At 32.8% G+C, this 19,607-nt stretch overlaps 1 protein-coding gene across 1 annotated transcript; it reads left to right on the forward strand.

The window, feature by feature from the left end:
* The first annotated feature begins 8,316 nt into the window (after positions 1-8,316).
* On the forward strand, positions 8,317-8,736 carry LOC125853600 (uncharacterized). Its single transcript, XM_049533327.1, has one exon. The coding sequence runs from the start codon at positions 8,353-8,355 to the stop codon at positions 8,734-8,736; it is 384 nt and encodes a 127-aa protein (XP_049389284.1). The 5' UTR covers positions 8,317-8,352.
* The last annotated feature ends 10,871 nt before the right edge of the window (positions 8,737-19,607 follow it).

Raw genomic sequence — 19,607 nt, forward strand, 5'->3', positions numbered from 1 at the left:
GGGGGGGGATGGGTTGAAATTTTGTGGGTGGAGCCAAAATCCTCCCCGACCCCGCCTCATTATCACCTCTAATCCTATTTAATGATATTTCACTGAAGGGTATCATATGTAATTTAACAGTAAAGAATGGACCTTTTAGGAAATGGTTGATATGGTCCAAAGAATAAAGCAGAAAAGACAACCTCTTTAAGCAAATTGATCTTGCAAAATACCGTTATATCCTTAAACTTTCATCTAATGCCACAAACTGACATGTTGAAACCTTCTCTTCTAATATACAGAAAAAAAAGAAGAACATCAAATGTAATTAATTCAAAACTATAAAAAAATATATAATTGTCATGTTTAAAAAAGTGGTAAGAAACATTATAGTGCTAGTCTAACCTATTAATTTTAGTCGTTAAACAAAAATATTAAGCAATTAACAAATTAAAAATTTTAAGTAAAAACGTACTCATTTAGTCGTTGAATTTTTGTAGAAATTATGCAGGGCAGAGCTGAGTGAATTTATGCGGTGCGGTGTGGGACGAAATAAAAATAACAAATTATGCTATGCAGGCGGAGTGGGACAGATTGGAATCTTAGCAAATTTACGTGAATTTATCCAACAACCATCCTGCCCCGTTTTCCATCCCTAATTCTATTGGGGGTGCGACATAAATTTTCACCCCATTAAAATAACAAGATCATGAATTAAAGTGTCTTGCTTTCTAATTAGCATTTGCAAGTTTAAGATCATTAACATATGTAAGTAGTTTACAAGTAAAAAGTTTCTCAAAGAATCTAGTCTAGACAGTTACATGAGTTTCTAACAGAGTACATATAACATAAATACACAGGAGATAGACACAACTTCCACTTGAAAACAAAGTAGACTAAAGTTGATGATGAGTAACCTCCAATTGCCACGCTTCAACAACCTACACCAATCAAATGTGTAGCACGAGTAGTATTAGTACACCACATGTACTGAGTGGGCATCATAGGTCGACATGAATTAGATCCACGTAAGAATATAATATAAATTTAAAATAATAAAATTTGGCTCAAGAATTTAATAAGTTGATATAATGATATCAAAATGTCACGACCCAAAAAATGGACGTGATGACACTCGTCTTATCACACCAAGACAAGTCAGCCTAAACCTCAACCATTACAATAAAGTGCGGAAATAAACTATCAATAAAAGTCTAATACTTTAATATAATGCGGAAATTCATAATCGACTTAAATATACCCCCAAAACTTGGTTGTCACGTACACATGCCTCTAATGTATTACACTAGAATTGAAAGAAAACATAAGTCTCAAATGATGTTGTCTCTAAAATAGAACGAGATCATAAATAGGAGTAAGAAGGTCTGCTGAGATGACAAACAACTACCTCACAAATCTCCACAGGAAGTCCTCGAACAAGAAGAGAATAGAAAGTATCACGAAGATCCGGGCTAGTAACCTACAAAAATGTAGAAGCAAGGGGTGAGTACCAAACCACACAGTACTCAGCAAGTAAACTTCTAAACACAAGCTAAGGGGATATAATACGGGTAATCCTTACCACCCCAACTACAACCTGCATAAAACCATCCCAACCTAAGAGTTCACAATTTACATAGCTCGCAGCTCAACAACAACACTCTAACAATTACATATTCTCAAAAACAAACTCAATATTCATAGATCACAAGTTCCATAGAAAGACACTCACAAGATCAACAATACACAAGATCAAGTTCACCAATGATAAAGATGTGCAATGCAATGACATGCAATGTCAAGTATAATGATGCATGTCTAACAAAACAATACAGACCCGCTGTCTCTTAGTCTGGGACCTTTAGGGGACATATCTGTCCATGCATCCGTCGTGGCGTGCAACACGACCCTCGATATATAGTATCCGTTGCGGTGCACGACACGTCCCTCGATAATACAATCCATCGCGGCGTGCTACACGTCCCTCAAAATATAGTATCCGACGCGGCGCACGACACATCCCTCGATATGGTACATTCTCTTTAATTTCTTATTATTTCTCAATTCATATAACACTTGTCACAACCATGTCTCAGAACAATGCAAATGACATGTTCACACAAATAATGAGGAGATGACCATTTTCATAACATTGCACAATTCACAACAACACAATCGTGATACAACAACAACAATGAATCAATAAGCCTTTCAAAACCATTCTCAACACATTACACACCAATAATTAATCACATAGCCTTTTATTACCCATTTGTTATCACTAGAATTTTTTAATATGGACAAGTCAACCCATCACCAAGTCCCATTACTCCCCAACACATAACACAAGGAAATACACGATTCTATACACTTAACAAGGGTTTAGAAATCCACTTTCCTCAAATAGTCGAACAATCACTCGGGACTTGAGCCTTCCCCTTTTGTTGGACTTTCAAATCAATGCAATCTATTCAAATAAGTAATCACAATAAGTTTTCGAAACTAACAACACCCATTTTACTATATTTCTAGCATAAACCCATAAAAATTCAACCAAATCTATAATCAAGTTCCTAAGTTCAGGCCTAGGGTTAAGTTTCAATTTCTCCAATATCATAACTCTAATGATATTTATACATTACAATACACCTAATATTTAATTACATATCTCAATATAGCAAAATTTAAACTATAATGTGATAATAATAACAAAATTTCGTATCCAAAATCAAGGACATACCCCGTAATCCCTACTGTGAAATAATATAAAGAACCTTAACCTAGTTATCACTTTCATTCTTTTATAATGATTTGCTCCTAATTGGGTAATTGTTACCCAATGATTGGCTATCAAAGCCTAGCCACCAAGTCAACACTACAATATTTACTCAATTTTTAAAACAAAGAAATCAAACTGTTTTTCTTACTTTCTATTCCACCGCACAAAATTATAATAATAATAATAACAACATGACTTCTAACTTCTATATATTCATACCAAATATAAATTAGACCCTTTTCATGCAAATGGAACATAATCTTCTTCAACATTCTGATGAGAGCAAATTGAATAAGACATTAAATTATAAAAACTGACACATGGCATATCATCATTATACATAGATTGTTTGTCCCCTATTAAATTAGAAGATAATATAAATCTACGGTAGTGGACAAATTCTAAAATTAAGCAATTCAATTCTGAGTATACTAATAATATTCCGAATACAAAAATTTGGGCAAGGTTACATTACCTCATGCAATCGGTTGGCTTTTGGTTGTTTCCGAAACTATTCTTGTCAAGTATTATAATTATCTCCTCTTCGAGAATTTGAGCAAAAAATATGCTTGTACGGCGACTAAATTATATTAAACCATATTAAGTTATTAACTTAATTTTTATACACGGGTCAAGTAGAATAGGGTATTAAATAAATTATGGACTTGACCCATTAACTAATTACTAATATTAAATATTTAAAATTTACTCGCTAATTAAATAACCGTAGTTGAACAAGTAATTCAAAATTCCCATTAAGAATTTACGGAAAGGGGTCCTTTATGAAAGAGAGAGAACTAGTTCTCAAAATTGCCTAATGGGTCATTACATTATCCATCACTAAAAACCATGTTCGTCCACTACAAGAAAACTGTGAATTACATTAGAATTTTTCCTAGGAAAAATTTTCGCAACTATTTCATGCGAATTTTCTAGCAAAATTTTTAAATTCCTAAATATTAGAATTATTACCTATGAAATGTATATTCCCAACTAATTCCACAGGTAAATTTGGCGCCATTTTGCGCGAAACATGAACTTGAGGTATTACCTGGGGAAAAGTAATGACAAGTTCATTATCTCTAGCTAAATCCGCAAGTACATGAACCAAAAAAATATTTTAAAATCATTTTTTTATTCCATAGAAAAATCCCTAGGTAATCCATCCTACAGATTTTTCTGGAGATATTTTAGTGAAAATTTATCTGGGGATTTTATTACTTGAAAAATTATTTGGGGATTAGTTGCTGTAAAATTTGTTGGAGATTTATATTTGGGGATTTATCTAGGAATTTTATTACTTGGNATGGACTTGGCCCATTAACTAATTACTAATATTAAATATTTAAAATTTACTCGCTAATTAAATAACCGTAGTTGAACGAGTAATTCAAAATTCTCATTAAGAATTTACGGAAAGGGGTCCCTTATGAAAGAGAGAGGACTAGTTCTCAAAATTGCCTAATGGGTCATTACATTATCCACCACTAAAAACCATGTTCGTCCACTACAGATTCTTCTGGAGATATTTTAGTGAAAATTTATCTGGGGATTTTATTACTTGGGAAATTATTTGGGGATTAGTTGCTGTAAAATTTGTTGGAGATTTATGTTTGGGGATTTATCTAGGAATTTTATTAGTTGGAAAATTATTTGGGAATTAATTGTTGTGAAATTTGCTAGGAATTTATATTTGGGAATTGACCTGGGATTTCATTACTTGAAAAATTATTTGGGGATTAATGTGTTGCGAATTTTTTAGGAAATTTATATTTGGGGATTTACCTAAGAATGTTATTACCTGGAAAAATATTTAGGGATTTTTTGCTACAAATTTACCTGAAAATTATTTTTTGAGAATTCACGTAGGAATTTCGTGACTTGAAAAATTAACAAATTACATAAAAGAAAATTTTAATAACATTAGTAAAAGTAATTTTAATAGGAAAATGTTAAAATCCAAGATAACAAAAACACACACACACACACACACACACACACATATATATATATATATATATATATATATATATATAAGAAATTTAACATTAAACTCGCTAGTGGGCGTGTGGAATAACAAAAGATGTTAAGGAAATTAGTTTGTTGACTCATTATTGAGATTGTTGAATGGTGCGTGATCACCAAACGAGAAATTAAAGAGGTGAGAATTAGTTGCACGAAGATGATAGAGAAGAAATTTGTATCTTGACGATCTGAAAAAGGGGAATAAAGGAATGAATAGGTCATCTATATATAATCAAATAAATATTATTCGCGCAACAAAATGAATATTAGTTGACACATTTTCAAACTTTGGCTATTGGCCATAATACATTAGGACACTCGAGTAGAACTTTTCTGTTGATTAATTTCAACATAATTGTAAGCATCATATATTGAATGATACAAATGCACTTAAGAGTCGGTAGACTTCACACCAACCTAATCGTGAGAAATTCTTGCAACTACGAAAACTACAACAATCTCCTTGAATAGATGCTTTGTCAGCTCATTTTTTAGATAACTTCAATTCCATAATTAAGAAAAAAGGTGAAAAGGGTGGGTAAATCTAGTTCAATCGGTAAATCCATTTAGAAGTCAGGGTGGATTTCCAATTGGTGCATTTGAGACTACTAAGACAGGCGGTTGACTCTTTCATTAGATAAGGGAAGAAGGGGCCTAAGCACAGCAGATGTCGTACACTTGAGTGACAAAGAAAAGCGAGACAATTGGAAATAATCATCTCGGAACTAATATTTTGAAATTTTCTATCCCAAATTTAACTTGCAATTTTTATTCAGGCGATGACTATTGGCTTTTCTATTGATTAATGTATTACCTTTGTAACCTATAAATAATATGTTCAACACATTTCGTAAGACATCAGTCGAATAATAATATTTTTGTGCTCTAAGCTTTAAATTATTTTACGAAGTCTTTAATTGTTTAAGATACTTTTAAAATATTTTCTACAAGATCATTTGAGATTTTTATATTTTAGAATTCTTTTATTTACTTATAAACAAATAAAAAAATACTAAAGTGTATGTCCTACATAAGTGTTATCAATAAATATAAATAGAGAATGTAACAAGCTAAAAATTTCCCTCCTAAAGTTTCCACCACCAGATAGCTCATTAATGATAGACCCTTCACCTTCTTAGTCATCAAATTACTATCTTTATTAAAAACAAAGCAACTCTCCCCCATTCTGATTGTGAAATACGGAAGAGGATCCAAACACAAGCAACATTTTAAGAAGTAAAAGTAGAGGTTAGTCTCCAAACTCCATAATATTTTATATTTTTATGATGTTTGTTTGATTTTTTGTGAATTAATTTATATACTCTGTTTGATTAGTCTATGTACTCATTTTAATTCTGTAATCTTGAAAATTTACAAGCAGACATAATTTGAAACTTTGACCCAACTGTCAATTTTACTTATATATTGAAAATTAATTTGTATGCTTGTTTTTCTTTAAATTAGTTTATATTCTTGTGATGTAATGTTTTGATCCAGAAAATGAAAAAATTAACTTTCTTTCATTCTGTAGGATACCCAAATTAGATACAAAGTATCAAAATGTTAACCTTTTGTTTCTCTGTTTATATGTGTAAATATATTTACCTTTTGCTTCAGAAAATGAAAATTCTCGAGCATCGAAAATGGATGGTAAATAGACTTCTTCTAGATCGAAAATAGATGGTAAATAGGGGTGGAGTTCTCAATTAACTAAACTAAAAAACATAAGTCTTACAAATTTAAAGAACAAAAGGTTCTCAGGGTTATACTTAAAGAATAAAGTTATGCCTACCATAGAAAGATTGTTTATAAGCTTCAAAAATTTGATTAGAAAAATATTGCTAAGTTTTTTCCGAACTTCTTATTTTTGCAATGAACAGATAAGTAGTGTAAAACAGAAAATGACAACTTTATACATGCTTGCTAATATCTTAGAAAAAAAGGATTCAAAAACTTGATAAGACTAATCTTAGATAAAATTTCCAGAAACAAGAATGTGTGTTTACATTCAATTTTCTCCGTTTTAAATTTAGTTAAAACATTTAGCTTCAGCTCGAGTTTGTTTACATTCAGGTTGTTTAGGTTGTTTTATCTTTGCAACTCGATGTGTTTTAGAACAATTGAATTCAACATTCATTTTTTTTGTATTTTGAAAGCTTAATTAAGACATTTAGCTTCAATCGAGTGAGATCAAAAGTTTGTTTTCTTTGTTTGATTTGTCTGCTATAAATCTTTCTGTATATATGAAATTTATTTCTATTCTCTGTCTCATTATATCATTTAATTATAAAGCTGGCTTGAAATATGNCATTTTAATTCTGTAATCTTGAAAATTTACAAGCAGACATAATTTGAAACTTTGACCCAAATGTCAATTTTACTTATATATTGAAAATTAATTTGTATGCTTGTTTTCTTTAAATTAGTTTATATTCTTGTGATGTAATGTTTTGATCCAGAAAATGAAAAAATTAACTTTCTTTCATTCTGTAGGATACCCAAATTAGATACAAAGTATCAAAATGTTAACCTTTTGTTTCTCTGTTTATATGTGTAAATATATTTCCCTTTTGCTTCAGAAAATGAAAATTCCCGAGCATCGAAAATGGATGGTAAATAGACTTCTTCTAGATCGAAAATCGATGATAAATAGGGGTGGAGTTCTCAATTAACTAAACTAAAAAGCACAAGTTTTACAAATTTAAAGAACAAAAGGTTCTCAGGGTTATACTTAAAGAAAAAAGTTAAGCCTACCATATAAATTTTTTTTATAAGCTTAAAAAATTTGATTAGAAAAATATTGCTAAGTTTTTTCCGAACTTCTTATTTTTGCAATGAACATATAAGTAGTGTAAAACAGAAAATGACAACTTTATACATGCTTGCTAATATCTGAGAAAAAAAGGATTCAAAAACTTGATAAGACTAAACTTAGATAAAATTTCCAGAAACAAGAATGTGTGTACCTTGATAAGTTAAGACATTCAATTTTCTACGTTTTAAATTTAGTTAAAACATTTAGCTTCAGCTCGAGTTTGTTTACATTCAGGTTGTTTTATCTCTGCAACTCGATGTGTTTTAGAACAATTGAATTCAACATTCATTTTTTTGGTATTTTGAAAGCTTAGTTAAGACATTTAGCTTCAATCGAGTGAGATCAAAAGTTTGTTTTCTTTGTTTGATTTGTCTGCTATAAATCTTTCTGTATATATGAAATTTATTTCTATTCTCTGTCTCATTATATCATTTAATTATAAAGCTGGCTTGAAATATGTTTTTCATCATTTTAGCAGAGGTTGAGTTACTAGTTGTGAAGATGATGATATCATTTACATAAACTAAATTGTTCATTTGAGTTACCATTTCTCATTTTTTCCTGTTGTGTACATTTGATGCTAGAATCCAATATATTTTGCTAATGATATATATTTTCTAATGACACTATACATGGTCTAAAACATTATATCCTTATGCAGCTAGAATTTGAAAGAAAGAAACAAGAAATATCAGCTGCTCAAAATGCATTAGATGGGGAGGGAGAAGCTAGTCAACCTTCTCAACTAAGTGAAATGGATATATGGGTGCAATCTGTTGGTGGAAAGAAAAAAGGAAGAGTCAAAGGTCTTGGATCCCTAGGTCGAACTGTAAAGACATCGAAGCAATCAACATTAACTTTGCCTGAAGATATTGATGAAATGATTAAGTCACAGATAAATGCTTCAAATGCTGATTTGTATGCTCAGTTGCAGAATGAGCGGCACAAAAATAAGAAGATGAGAAAGGAATTAGACTTGTTGATCAAGCATGTATACAAGATATCACTTTCAAATGAGCGATCATCTCAAGAAGACAACCAAGCTTATGAGAATGAAAGTGATGATGACTCTAATAACATGAATGAAAGAGATTCTAACCCTGATAACGTGAATGGAAGTGATCATAATTATGATTGAGATGGTTGGTAGTTCTATTGAGGTTTCAAATTTGAAATATTTTATTTTGGACTATTTAAGAATCATATATTATTGACATGGATGTTATGAATTATGTTTTTTGTTAGTTGGAATGATTTTATTTTGAATGATGATTTTGAGAATTATTGGAGGTTTCATATAGTTTTTTGTTTAATTGTGAAATTTATCTAGCGGTTTGAATGTGAATTATTATTTGGGGATTTACATCATAAATATTCATGAATTTTTTTTGTGAGAATTTCTTCTGCTGATTTACTTGGTTATTTCATAAAAAAATTCTTGCCAAATCGTTTCATAAATATCCGCAAGAAATTTTATTAATCAGGAATTATAATATCCAAACCTCCTACGAATTTACTTGGGGATCTTCATGGGGAATAACTTGCAAAATTTTATATGATAATCCGCAGGTAAATTCCATTGCGTATGAAATTTTACCAAAAAAATCTTGTGAATTTTTGGTAACTAATCGTGGATAAATTCGCAAATAAGGTACATACAGATTTATTTCCACAACTAACTTACCTAGGGATTTTGCAAATCCGCAAGCAATAGTTACCTAGGAAGGTTTTTCCATCGGATTTCAATTGGCAAGAAAATCCGCAGATAACCAAATTACTTGGGGATTTTATTGTATTATCCCTATGAAAATCTCCAGATAATCAGGACTTTTCTTGTAGTGGTCCTCGAACATAAGTGAGAGGGGAAGGGAGGGGGAGGGGCGGAGGGGGGAGGGGGAGTTAGAGGAGGAGGGAGAGGGGGAGGAGGAGGAGGAACCAACATTACCAAAAGTCTAAGTGATGATCTACCAAAAGTCTAAGTGATTATCTTCTAGAGTCGGTGTTAATCTCTCCAGGTGAGCTCCTCCTTAAGACCATTCTATCAGGATCAACTACTAAGAATTGAACTTTCAAATCAAATTTGACAGATCTACAAATTAGGAGTGATTACCAAGTTATAAACTAACTCATTCACCCAATTTGAACCAAAACCCTCTATATCGTAACACATTCATTAAGACGAATCTTTTCTCACATAACCATGATAAAATTCTGAATTAATATCGGCTACAATCAAAACTGAACATGAACCAACCACCACACACTCATAATGCACAAATCATCATAGATCTTATCAAGATTTTATTCTCACAATATAATATTTTCACGAGCTTAAGTTTAAAAATATGAGCTCTAGACATCGGATACTCATCAAGGAAGAATCGAACTCAACTGAACAAAAGAAGAAAATGATCAAGTAACCACCCAACAAGCGATACACCCAAGCATACAGAACCTTTAACAACACTGTCGAACCACTAGATCAATAGTTGTGATTTTAGACAACTCTTAAGAATGACATAACTAGACCCAAAGGCCCTCACATTCAATCACACATAGCTAGAACATAACCTCGACGATGACATAAATATTAAGACTGTCACACAACTATAACTTTCATGGTAGTTCTTCTATACGTTCTCATAAGCAAAGTTATGTGTGTAGAATCACTAGTATATCGTAACTCTCCCAAACAACACCAAATCTTCCATAACTGAAATGACCAACTCTGCCAAAGGATGCCACCCTACCAGGAGGACAATCGCAGGATCGGTACACCCGATCCACCTCTAGGGATTCACCCATAGATGTGGAAACATGTGTAACATAAGTAGTGAATCATACTCTAAATAATGTCCAGTACGAAGAAGGTGGTCACATAAGAATATACGGAAGCAAGGTCGAATAACACAAGGTACTCCTTCTATAGTGCCCATATAAATAAAATTTCATTCATCTGACTCCATCTCTCGATTTTTAGCCACCCACAATCAGCCGGTCTGGTCCCCATTACGATCCTACTCATACTCGATGTATCATACCTCACATACTTCTCATATTACTCCACTAAAGTCAACCCTCTTAATACTAACAAAACATCATAACCACACCAGTCATTTACCTTTCTCTCAAACCTTCACTAGTATCAAAGTCTTCTTATAAAATACATTGTCGCCTCTAAAAATTCCGAACTATGGCTCCTTCTCTTTCCATTTAAGTTCTCATAATAGATATGGGTTCCATCCAAGGTTAATAGCACAAGTTTCAAATCGGATAGTACCTTTCCATAGAGATAAAGCGATTAACTCACATCCACAGTTAAGTCTAACAAACTTTCACATACCATGTGTCAACTACCATTTCAAACCATCACATACCTCATACCAAAACTCAGAGAAAACCATAGTCACTCTAATAATTCTATATACTATAAGCTCATAACCTCTACTCACCAACAAATGTATATGTAATGCATCATAATAGTCTATGTAGTTTCATCAATAAAGTAGTTTCAATCCCCTTGAAATCCTCATTAACCATGTAGAACTTTAGGTCCATATGGTTATGCATCCATAAATCACCTACCATAATTTGAATAATCTAGCCTCACATAACAATGTAGAATCTTCCACACATCACTGTTTTTCACCCAAACAAAAACCCAATCTTCATAAAGTCGTTGATAAACTCTAAGTAAGTTGGTGTCGAACTAATTCACATCTCATAGTATATCCGAACACAAAGCTAAAAATTTGAACAACATTCAACTCCGAACCAAGGATTTATACGAGAGGTCTCATTCTTTCACCTTTCTTAAATTCTTACCATGTCAAAAATTCCAAATACCTTTCAATACCCCAGACTCTTGTTTTTATCACTGACTCGCTTACGTAACTTATCTATTGACCAACAAACCATGACATTTTATCTTATATTCTAAACCAAAACTTTTAAGCGAAACCCTTCCTTAGGTCCTTTAACGATCAAAAGTAACAACTATATGATCCAAATAATGCACAAGTCCTTTCAATTGCTCAATACACCACACCTTTAATTATTTCTTTCGTATCAATTCATACTTTGAATAAATCTACTATTATGAATGTAGACTTACAATGAAGAACTTGAATTTTGACTCTAGCCATGTAACCTAATTCCCTTATCTATCAATATTAGCTTATATCTCGTTGATTTTATGAAATTGCATACCTTATCTTAACCTTGATCGCCTCTCCATCGATCTTATTGTATTAATCGTTAGAATTTAAACCATACCAGACAACCAACTCAAAACCATAAGAGAACTTATCACCACTCTCTAATCAAACATATGTAGACTTTTTTTTTCAAATCTTACCCAACAATTTTTAACCAATCTGATGAACATGTGACATTATCACCATAACTAGAGAAAAACAGATGGAACCACGTTTCTATGAACATAATTTTCCACTATATCTGAAGGTACATCTTTGACCCTCACAATTAGAGTAAATGTCATTTCTCTTTCCTGTCACGATCCGAGCCTACACCCCGGACATAACACGATGTACAAGACTCCGAAGAGCCTCATACAAGCCTCATAACATTCATAACATAAGACATAAGAAATAATGCGGAATTTAAAACTCTTTAAAACCATACAATCGAAGTCATTTTCATAAAAGCAAGCGGAAGTCTTTCTATACTTTGTCTCAAACCAACTAGAACCATAAGACTTAAAACTTTGGGACGCAACCCATACAAAAGCTCTAAACATAAAATAAAAGANACAAGCCTCATAACATTCATAACATAAGACATAAGAAATAATGTGGAATTTAAAACTCTTTAAAACCATACAATCTAAGTCATTTTCATAAAAATAAGCGGAAGTCTTTCTATACTTTGTCTCAAACCATCTAGAATCATAAGACTTAAAACTTTGGGATGCAACCCATACAAAAGCTCTAAACATAAAATAAAAGACATAAAGGGAAAGGTGGGTTTTGTCCTCAAAGCTATGAGGACTCACCAAATCTTCAACTCCTTGCTCCTTTGAAACCTATCTTCCAAGAATAGAACTCAAGTCCAAACCCTACACTTCGTGAAAAATGTAGAAATATGGGTTAGCACACAAAATGTACCAAGTATGATAGCCATGCAAAAACCATGCTTAAAAGGGACATTTTGGTTGAAAACCACGTATTATGCCAATTTTGAGAAACATCATGAACATTAGTATAAAAGGCACAAGGTACAAACATAATCAACATATAAGCCATTACATCACATTAGGACCATCAACTTAGATAACCCTAAGCTATACTTGTGCAATGTAAGAATAGCATCCCATACTACTCTTCCTACTAAGTACCCCTTTAAGACCACCTTAGAGGAACTTACCATTTGTCATACTCATCTTTAGTCAATACTCATGCATAAGGAACATATACATTTCATTAGTCATGACAAGGAAAGTAACTCATAATACAATCCAAGTAAGAATACATCATTACATTAAGCATTTAAGTCAAAATTCTAATTTAGCCTCATTATAAGCACATTTATTTCATTTAACATTATGACATTGAGAAACACACCATAGCCCTCTCAAGGCCTACTCGTGCAATGCATGAATGACATCCCATACTACCATCCACACTTCATAGAACTTCTTGAGTAACAATAGTACCTAACTCATTTCCTTGATCATAAGACATTTTATATAAAGGAACACACCATGACAACTCTCAAAGCCTACTTGTGCAATGTATGGATGAAGTCTCATACCCCCACCCACACTAAGTAGTGCATTTTTGAGAAGCCATAGTTCATTATCATTCTTTGTGGGGGTAAGCCTTAACCGACATACACCATGTGAGCAAATCATGGAATCCTGGTGTTACCCATACCGAATAAGGGATTCTTACTTGCCTAAGGTAGGACTGTTAACATTTAGCTTAGGTGGATCCACTAGCTATAAACCTATGTGGGCACATAGATAGGGAGATTGCTACTAGATACCCTGCCTCAACTCACGGATGAGCATCCATCTCTATCTATATCCTCTCAGTGCTTAGCATTATTCCCCATGGAGTGCTTGACATCATTACTTTAGTTCATTTTTATGGGATAAAAGATTGCTACTAGATACCCCGCCTCAACTCATAGATGAGCATCCATCTCAAACCTAACATTCATTAAAATGGGATATAGAGATTTTTACTAGATACTCCACCTCAACTCACGGATGAACATCCATCTCAACCCAACATCCATTCATTAGATAGCTCCTAGATTCAAAGATGAGAATAGCCTTTTAACTAAGAATCCCCATATTGTGAGAAAGTCCATTCACAATATGTCATTATCATTCATAAGTGTACAATTGATAATAGCCTTTCAATCAACACAACATCCTTAACATAATCATAGAAACTTCGTTCATTTTCATTCACGAATCTCTGTGTGTGAGAATAAACTTTCATATATATCATCATCAATCATAATTGTTAAATTGAGAATAACCATTCAATAATAACACAATTGCATTCCAGACATGATCACATTACTTCCATTGAAATCACAAAGCATGTACATAATTCTCATAGTCATGTATATGTTCTTTATTCATAGCCCTTCAAGAACCCTAGATCACAATTCATGATTCACATCTTGCATCACTATTCTATACATGGATATTCACATATTTCAATTAGATTAACTACTACATGCATAATTTGATCACAATCCACCCACATCAATCATCACCCACACTTTGAGATCCAATTTGACAAAATAGGGGAATTCATGGATTCATAGGTAATTCATTATAAAAACAATAGTAATTCATCAAATTGATCAAAATATAAGACAATAAACACTTTGAAATCATTTTGAAAGTGAATCCATGCCATTGATTGAAAACTCTATGTTTTGGAGAATTTCAACTTTGAGAAATAGAGTTTTGAAGGGGATCCTGTTGACACCCAATTTTGACCCTCCACAATATAAATTAATCATTTCGAGCTTCTCCAATTTCAAACGATTTAAAATAATTAATTTTATAAAAGTAATAATAATAATATAGTTCGCAAGTTATTTTAACTAGTTCTGTCTTATTTTATAATTTTTAGATAATATATATGTTTTACAAAATTATGTATATAATTATTATATTTTTTGAATATTCAAAAATCGTCTCAAAAGAGTTTGTTTTATATTCAATTAAATTAATTTGGTTTAAAGTATAAGTTATTTATTTTATTAGTTTAATTATTCTTATTTTATATTATTTTGTCTTATTCAATTTTGTTGATTTGAAAAGCACATTTTATTTAAGTTACGTTATTTAAGTTATTGCCATAGTTTTAAATTAATTAGTTTATAATCGAATTAATTATTTTATTTCGTTAACATTAAGAAGCTCATTAATTAATTTTGTATTAGCTCACCTTATTTAGGTTTTAGCCGAATTTATTAATTCAACTCAATTTGGCTATTTCTTAAANGATTAGTATATTTTATGATTATTCGAAAATCGTCAAAAAATAATTATTATATTTTAAATATTAGGGATGGTTATAGTTTTGAGTTAATAAGTTTTATGAAATTCAAAATACTTTCAAGTTATTTTTTTTAAGTAATTTTATCACTTTTTAATAATAAGTATGTGTAATTTGCAATCACGCTATTTTATAAATATTTAAAAATTATCACAAAAGATTTTACATTTTAGTTTAATATTTTATCAATTTACTTTAAGTTATAGCTATAATTTCGAGTTAATTAGTTTTGTAATTGAGTTAATCAATTTATAATTAAGTTCATTATTTTTATTTTGTTGAGATTAAGAAACTCATTAATTAATTTATATTAATTCGTCTTATTTGACTTTTTAGTTGAATAACCAATTAAGCTCAATTTGGTTACATCCCTAAATACAATTGGCTATAATTATAAGCAAATGGGCCAAATTCTCAACCCCAATCCAAACTCTTTCCTCACCTAACCTTTAAACCCACTTAAAAGACCTTTTTGGGCCAAATTCAACCCTTTTCCAGCAGCCCAACAACAATTCAGCAATTTTCATACCAATTCCAATAAACTCCCAGCCCAAAAACGCCCCAGCCCCCTTTAGTACACCCAACCCGACCCACTACAATACAACAACATTACAATAACCCAGCGTACAGTACACCCCACCCCTGCACATTCTTCTTCACGTACAAACTCTACAAAAACAAGAAAAAATCAAACCCGAAAATCCAATTCGAACCCAGCATCGACCCGAGAGCAGCAGCTCACGTGAACCAGACAGCAGCAGTACGCGTTTTCTTCTCCCTCACGCGTCAACAAGCAATAACTCCCACAGCTTTCTCTGCAACAGCCGCCCATTTGATCTTGTCATCCGGATTTTGAGAGATTTTGGTTGAAATCTTGCACAAGCAACAGTTCTTTGGTTTTGGAAAAAATAAAAATAAAATTTGAATTGAAGATTGGATAGGAATTTCCTTTTTGGCCCTTGCCCTCGTCCAATTTTCATCCCTAAAATCGCCCCAAGAACAGACCCTAGAATTTCCTCTATATAAACGTCGCTTTTTATTCATTGTAAGGGGGGAAAAAGGAAAAAAAGATATCTAAACAAAAATCTTTGAAAGCTATTCAGATCAGTCTTGGCTCTCACTCTTTTTATTGTCTTGTTCGTTCGAGTTTCTTCGAATTGCGTTTCGGTGGAAGAATCGCTGCCATCTTAGCTCGTAGTCTTGGTTCACTGCTCCGAAAGAGCACCTCAATGACGACGCCCCTGGTTGTTGATTTGTTTAGAGAGATGTAACTTACTCATGTTGCAGTGACAAGTTAAGCTTCGCTAAATCCTTTTTTTTTTTATATCTACACAGTGCTAAGGTTGCTTAATTGTCATCTTCTCGATAGTTTGGGGTCAATTGTCATGTTCTCTACACTTTTGGTTTGTCGATTTGAGTTCCACAATCAAATCCTTCCAAAAAAAATTTTTGCCTAGCTGGGTTTTGCTCTTCATTATTCATGTTTGGGTTGCTCGACTCGAATTCGGTTCATTTTGCTTGTCATTATCGGCATCATTTGAAATAGCGTAGTAGTCTCAAAATTAACCAATATGTTAGTTGTATATGGAATTATCTCATTGTCTTCTAAGTGCAACAACTCGATTTTCTCTATTCGCAGATTTCATTGTTGTATTTAAATGACCTTTTATTATGAAAATCCCACAAATTAGTTGCCATGTTGATATGTTACTTAGTCCCTTCCATAACTTTTTTTTTGGAGATCCATAGCTACATGTTGCTCTACGCCATGATTTTTGCTTCTTGTTTAAGGTTTCCTAGAGTCGTGGTATGTCTCAATCTCTATAGTTTTGTCAAAGAATGTCTCTATNATGAGGACTCACCAAATCTTCAACTCCTTGATCCTTAGAAACCTATCTTCCAAGAGTAGAACTCAAGTCCAAACCCTACACTTCGTGAAAAATGTAGAAATATGGGTTAGCACACAAAATGTACTAAGTATGATAGCCATGCCAAAACTATGTTTAAAAAAGACATTTTGATTGAAAACCACGTATTATGCCAATTTTGAGAAACATCATGAACATTAGTATAAAAGGCATAAGGTACAAACATAATCAACATATAAGCCATTACATCACATTAGGACCATCAACTTAGATAACCCTAAGATATACTTGTGCAATGTAAGAATAGCATGCCATACTACTCTTCCTACTAAGTACCGCTTTAAGACCACCTTAGATGGACTTGCCATTTGTCATACTCATCTTTAGTCAATACTCATGCATAAGGAACATATATATTTCATTTGTCATGACAAAGAAAGTAATTCATAATACAATCTAAGTAAGCATACATCATTACGTTAAGCATTTAAGTCAACATTCTAATTTAGCCTCATTATAAGCACATTCATTTCATCTAACATTATGACATTGAGAAACACACCATAGACCTCTCAAAGCCTACTCTTGCAATGCATGAATGACATCTCATACTACCATCCACACTTCATAGAACTTCTTGAGTAATCATAGTACCTAACTCATATCCTTGATAATAAGACATTATACATAAAGGAACACACCATGACTACTCTCAAAGCCTATTTGTGCAATGTATGGATGAAGTCCCATACCCCCACCCATACTAAGTAGTGCATTCTTGAGAAGCCATAGTTCATTATTATTCTTTGTGGGGGTAAGCCTTAACCGACATAGACCATGTGAGAAAATCATGGAATCTTGGTGTTACCCATACCAAATAAGGGATTCTTACTTGCCTAAGGTAGGATTGTTAACATTTAGCTTATGGGGATCCACTAGCTATAAACCTATGTGGGCACATAGTTATGGGATAGAGAGATTGCTATTAGATACCCCACCTCAACTCACGGATGAGCATCCATCTCTATCTATATCCTCTCAGTGATTAGCATTATTTCCCATGGAGTACTTGGCATCATTACTTTAGTTCATTATTATGGGATAAAAGATTGCTACTAGATACCCCGCCTCAACTTATGGATGAGCATCTATCTCAAACCCAACATTCATTAAAATGGGATATGGAGATTGTTACTAGATACTCCGCCTCAACTCACGGATGAGCATCCATCTCAACCCAACATTCATTCATTAGATAGCTCCTAGATTCAAAGATGAGAATAACCTTTCAACTAAGAATCCCCATATTGTAAGAAAGTCCATTCACAGAATGCCATTATCATTCATTAGTGTACAATTGAGAATAGCCTTTCAATTAACACAACATCCTTAACATAATCATAGAAACTTCATTCATTCTTCATTCATGAGTGTGTGTGTGAGAATAAACTTTCACATATATCATCATCATTCATAAGTGTTAAATTGAGAATAACCTTTCAATAATAACACAATTGCATTCCAGACATGATCACATTACTTCCATTGAAATCACAAAGCATGTACATAATTCTCATAGTTATGTAATGGTTCTTCATTCATAGCCCTTCAAGAACCCTAGATCACAATTCATGATTCACATCTTGTATCACTATTCTATACATGGATATTCACATATTTCAATTAGATAAACTACTACATGCATAATTTGATCACAATCCACCCACATCAATCATCACCCACACTTTGAGATTCAATTTGAAAAAATAGGGGAATTCATGGATTCATAGGTAATTCATTATAAAAACAGTGATAATTCATCAAATTGATCATAATATAAGACAATAAACACTTTGAAATCGTTTTGAAAGTGAATCCATGCCATAGATTGAAAACTCTATGTTTTGGAGAATTTCAACTTTAAGAAATAAAGTTTAGAAGGGGCTCCTTGGATGGAACTTAACCAAGGATGAACACTACCATACCTTGCTTGAAGAAACTCCACGAAGTTGAGAGAGAAAGATGAACTCTTGAACTCCAAACCTTGATTTCTTCTTCTCCAATGGAGGTTTCTAGAGAGAGAATATTTGGGAGGGGAGGTGGTTTCTATTTTTGAGTTTTGGGAATAATTAGTTGTAAAAGGGTGTTTAATACTTTAAAAAGCCTTAAATAACTCTAAATAATTAAAGTAAACCAACCCCTAACTAATCTAACCACCCTAGGAATTTACTAAGTTTCCCCTCAACTGGTCGAGTTTGGGCAGATTTGGTGATGACCTACGCCTTTAGACCTACGAACCGTAGGTAGGCTCACGCCCCATCCTGCATATTCGTTGTTTGGGTCAACAAGTCACCATCTGGGGCCCTTGACCTACGGACCACCTCCACGAGGCATGGATGGACCTACGGGATGTAGGTCCCATCTGTAGGACATCTTTTGTTCTTTGACAGCTTTGGGGGTTAGACTTTAGGGTCCTCCTCAAGGACCCTTGGTTGGTCCTTGGGGAGTCGTACCTTGACGTTTAACGCCTAAACCCCTCAACCTAAGCTCGGGAACTCATTTTACAACATCAAACTCAGCAACACACTCGTAAA

The sequence above is a fragment of the Solanum stenotomum genome, chromosome 1, assembly GCF_019186545.1.
Source record: "Solanum stenotomum isolate F172 chromosome 1, ASM1918654v1, whole genome shotgun sequence".
Classification (NCBI taxonomy): domain Eukaryota; kingdom Viridiplantae; phylum Streptophyta; class Magnoliopsida; order Solanales; family Solanaceae; genus Solanum; species Solanum stenotomum.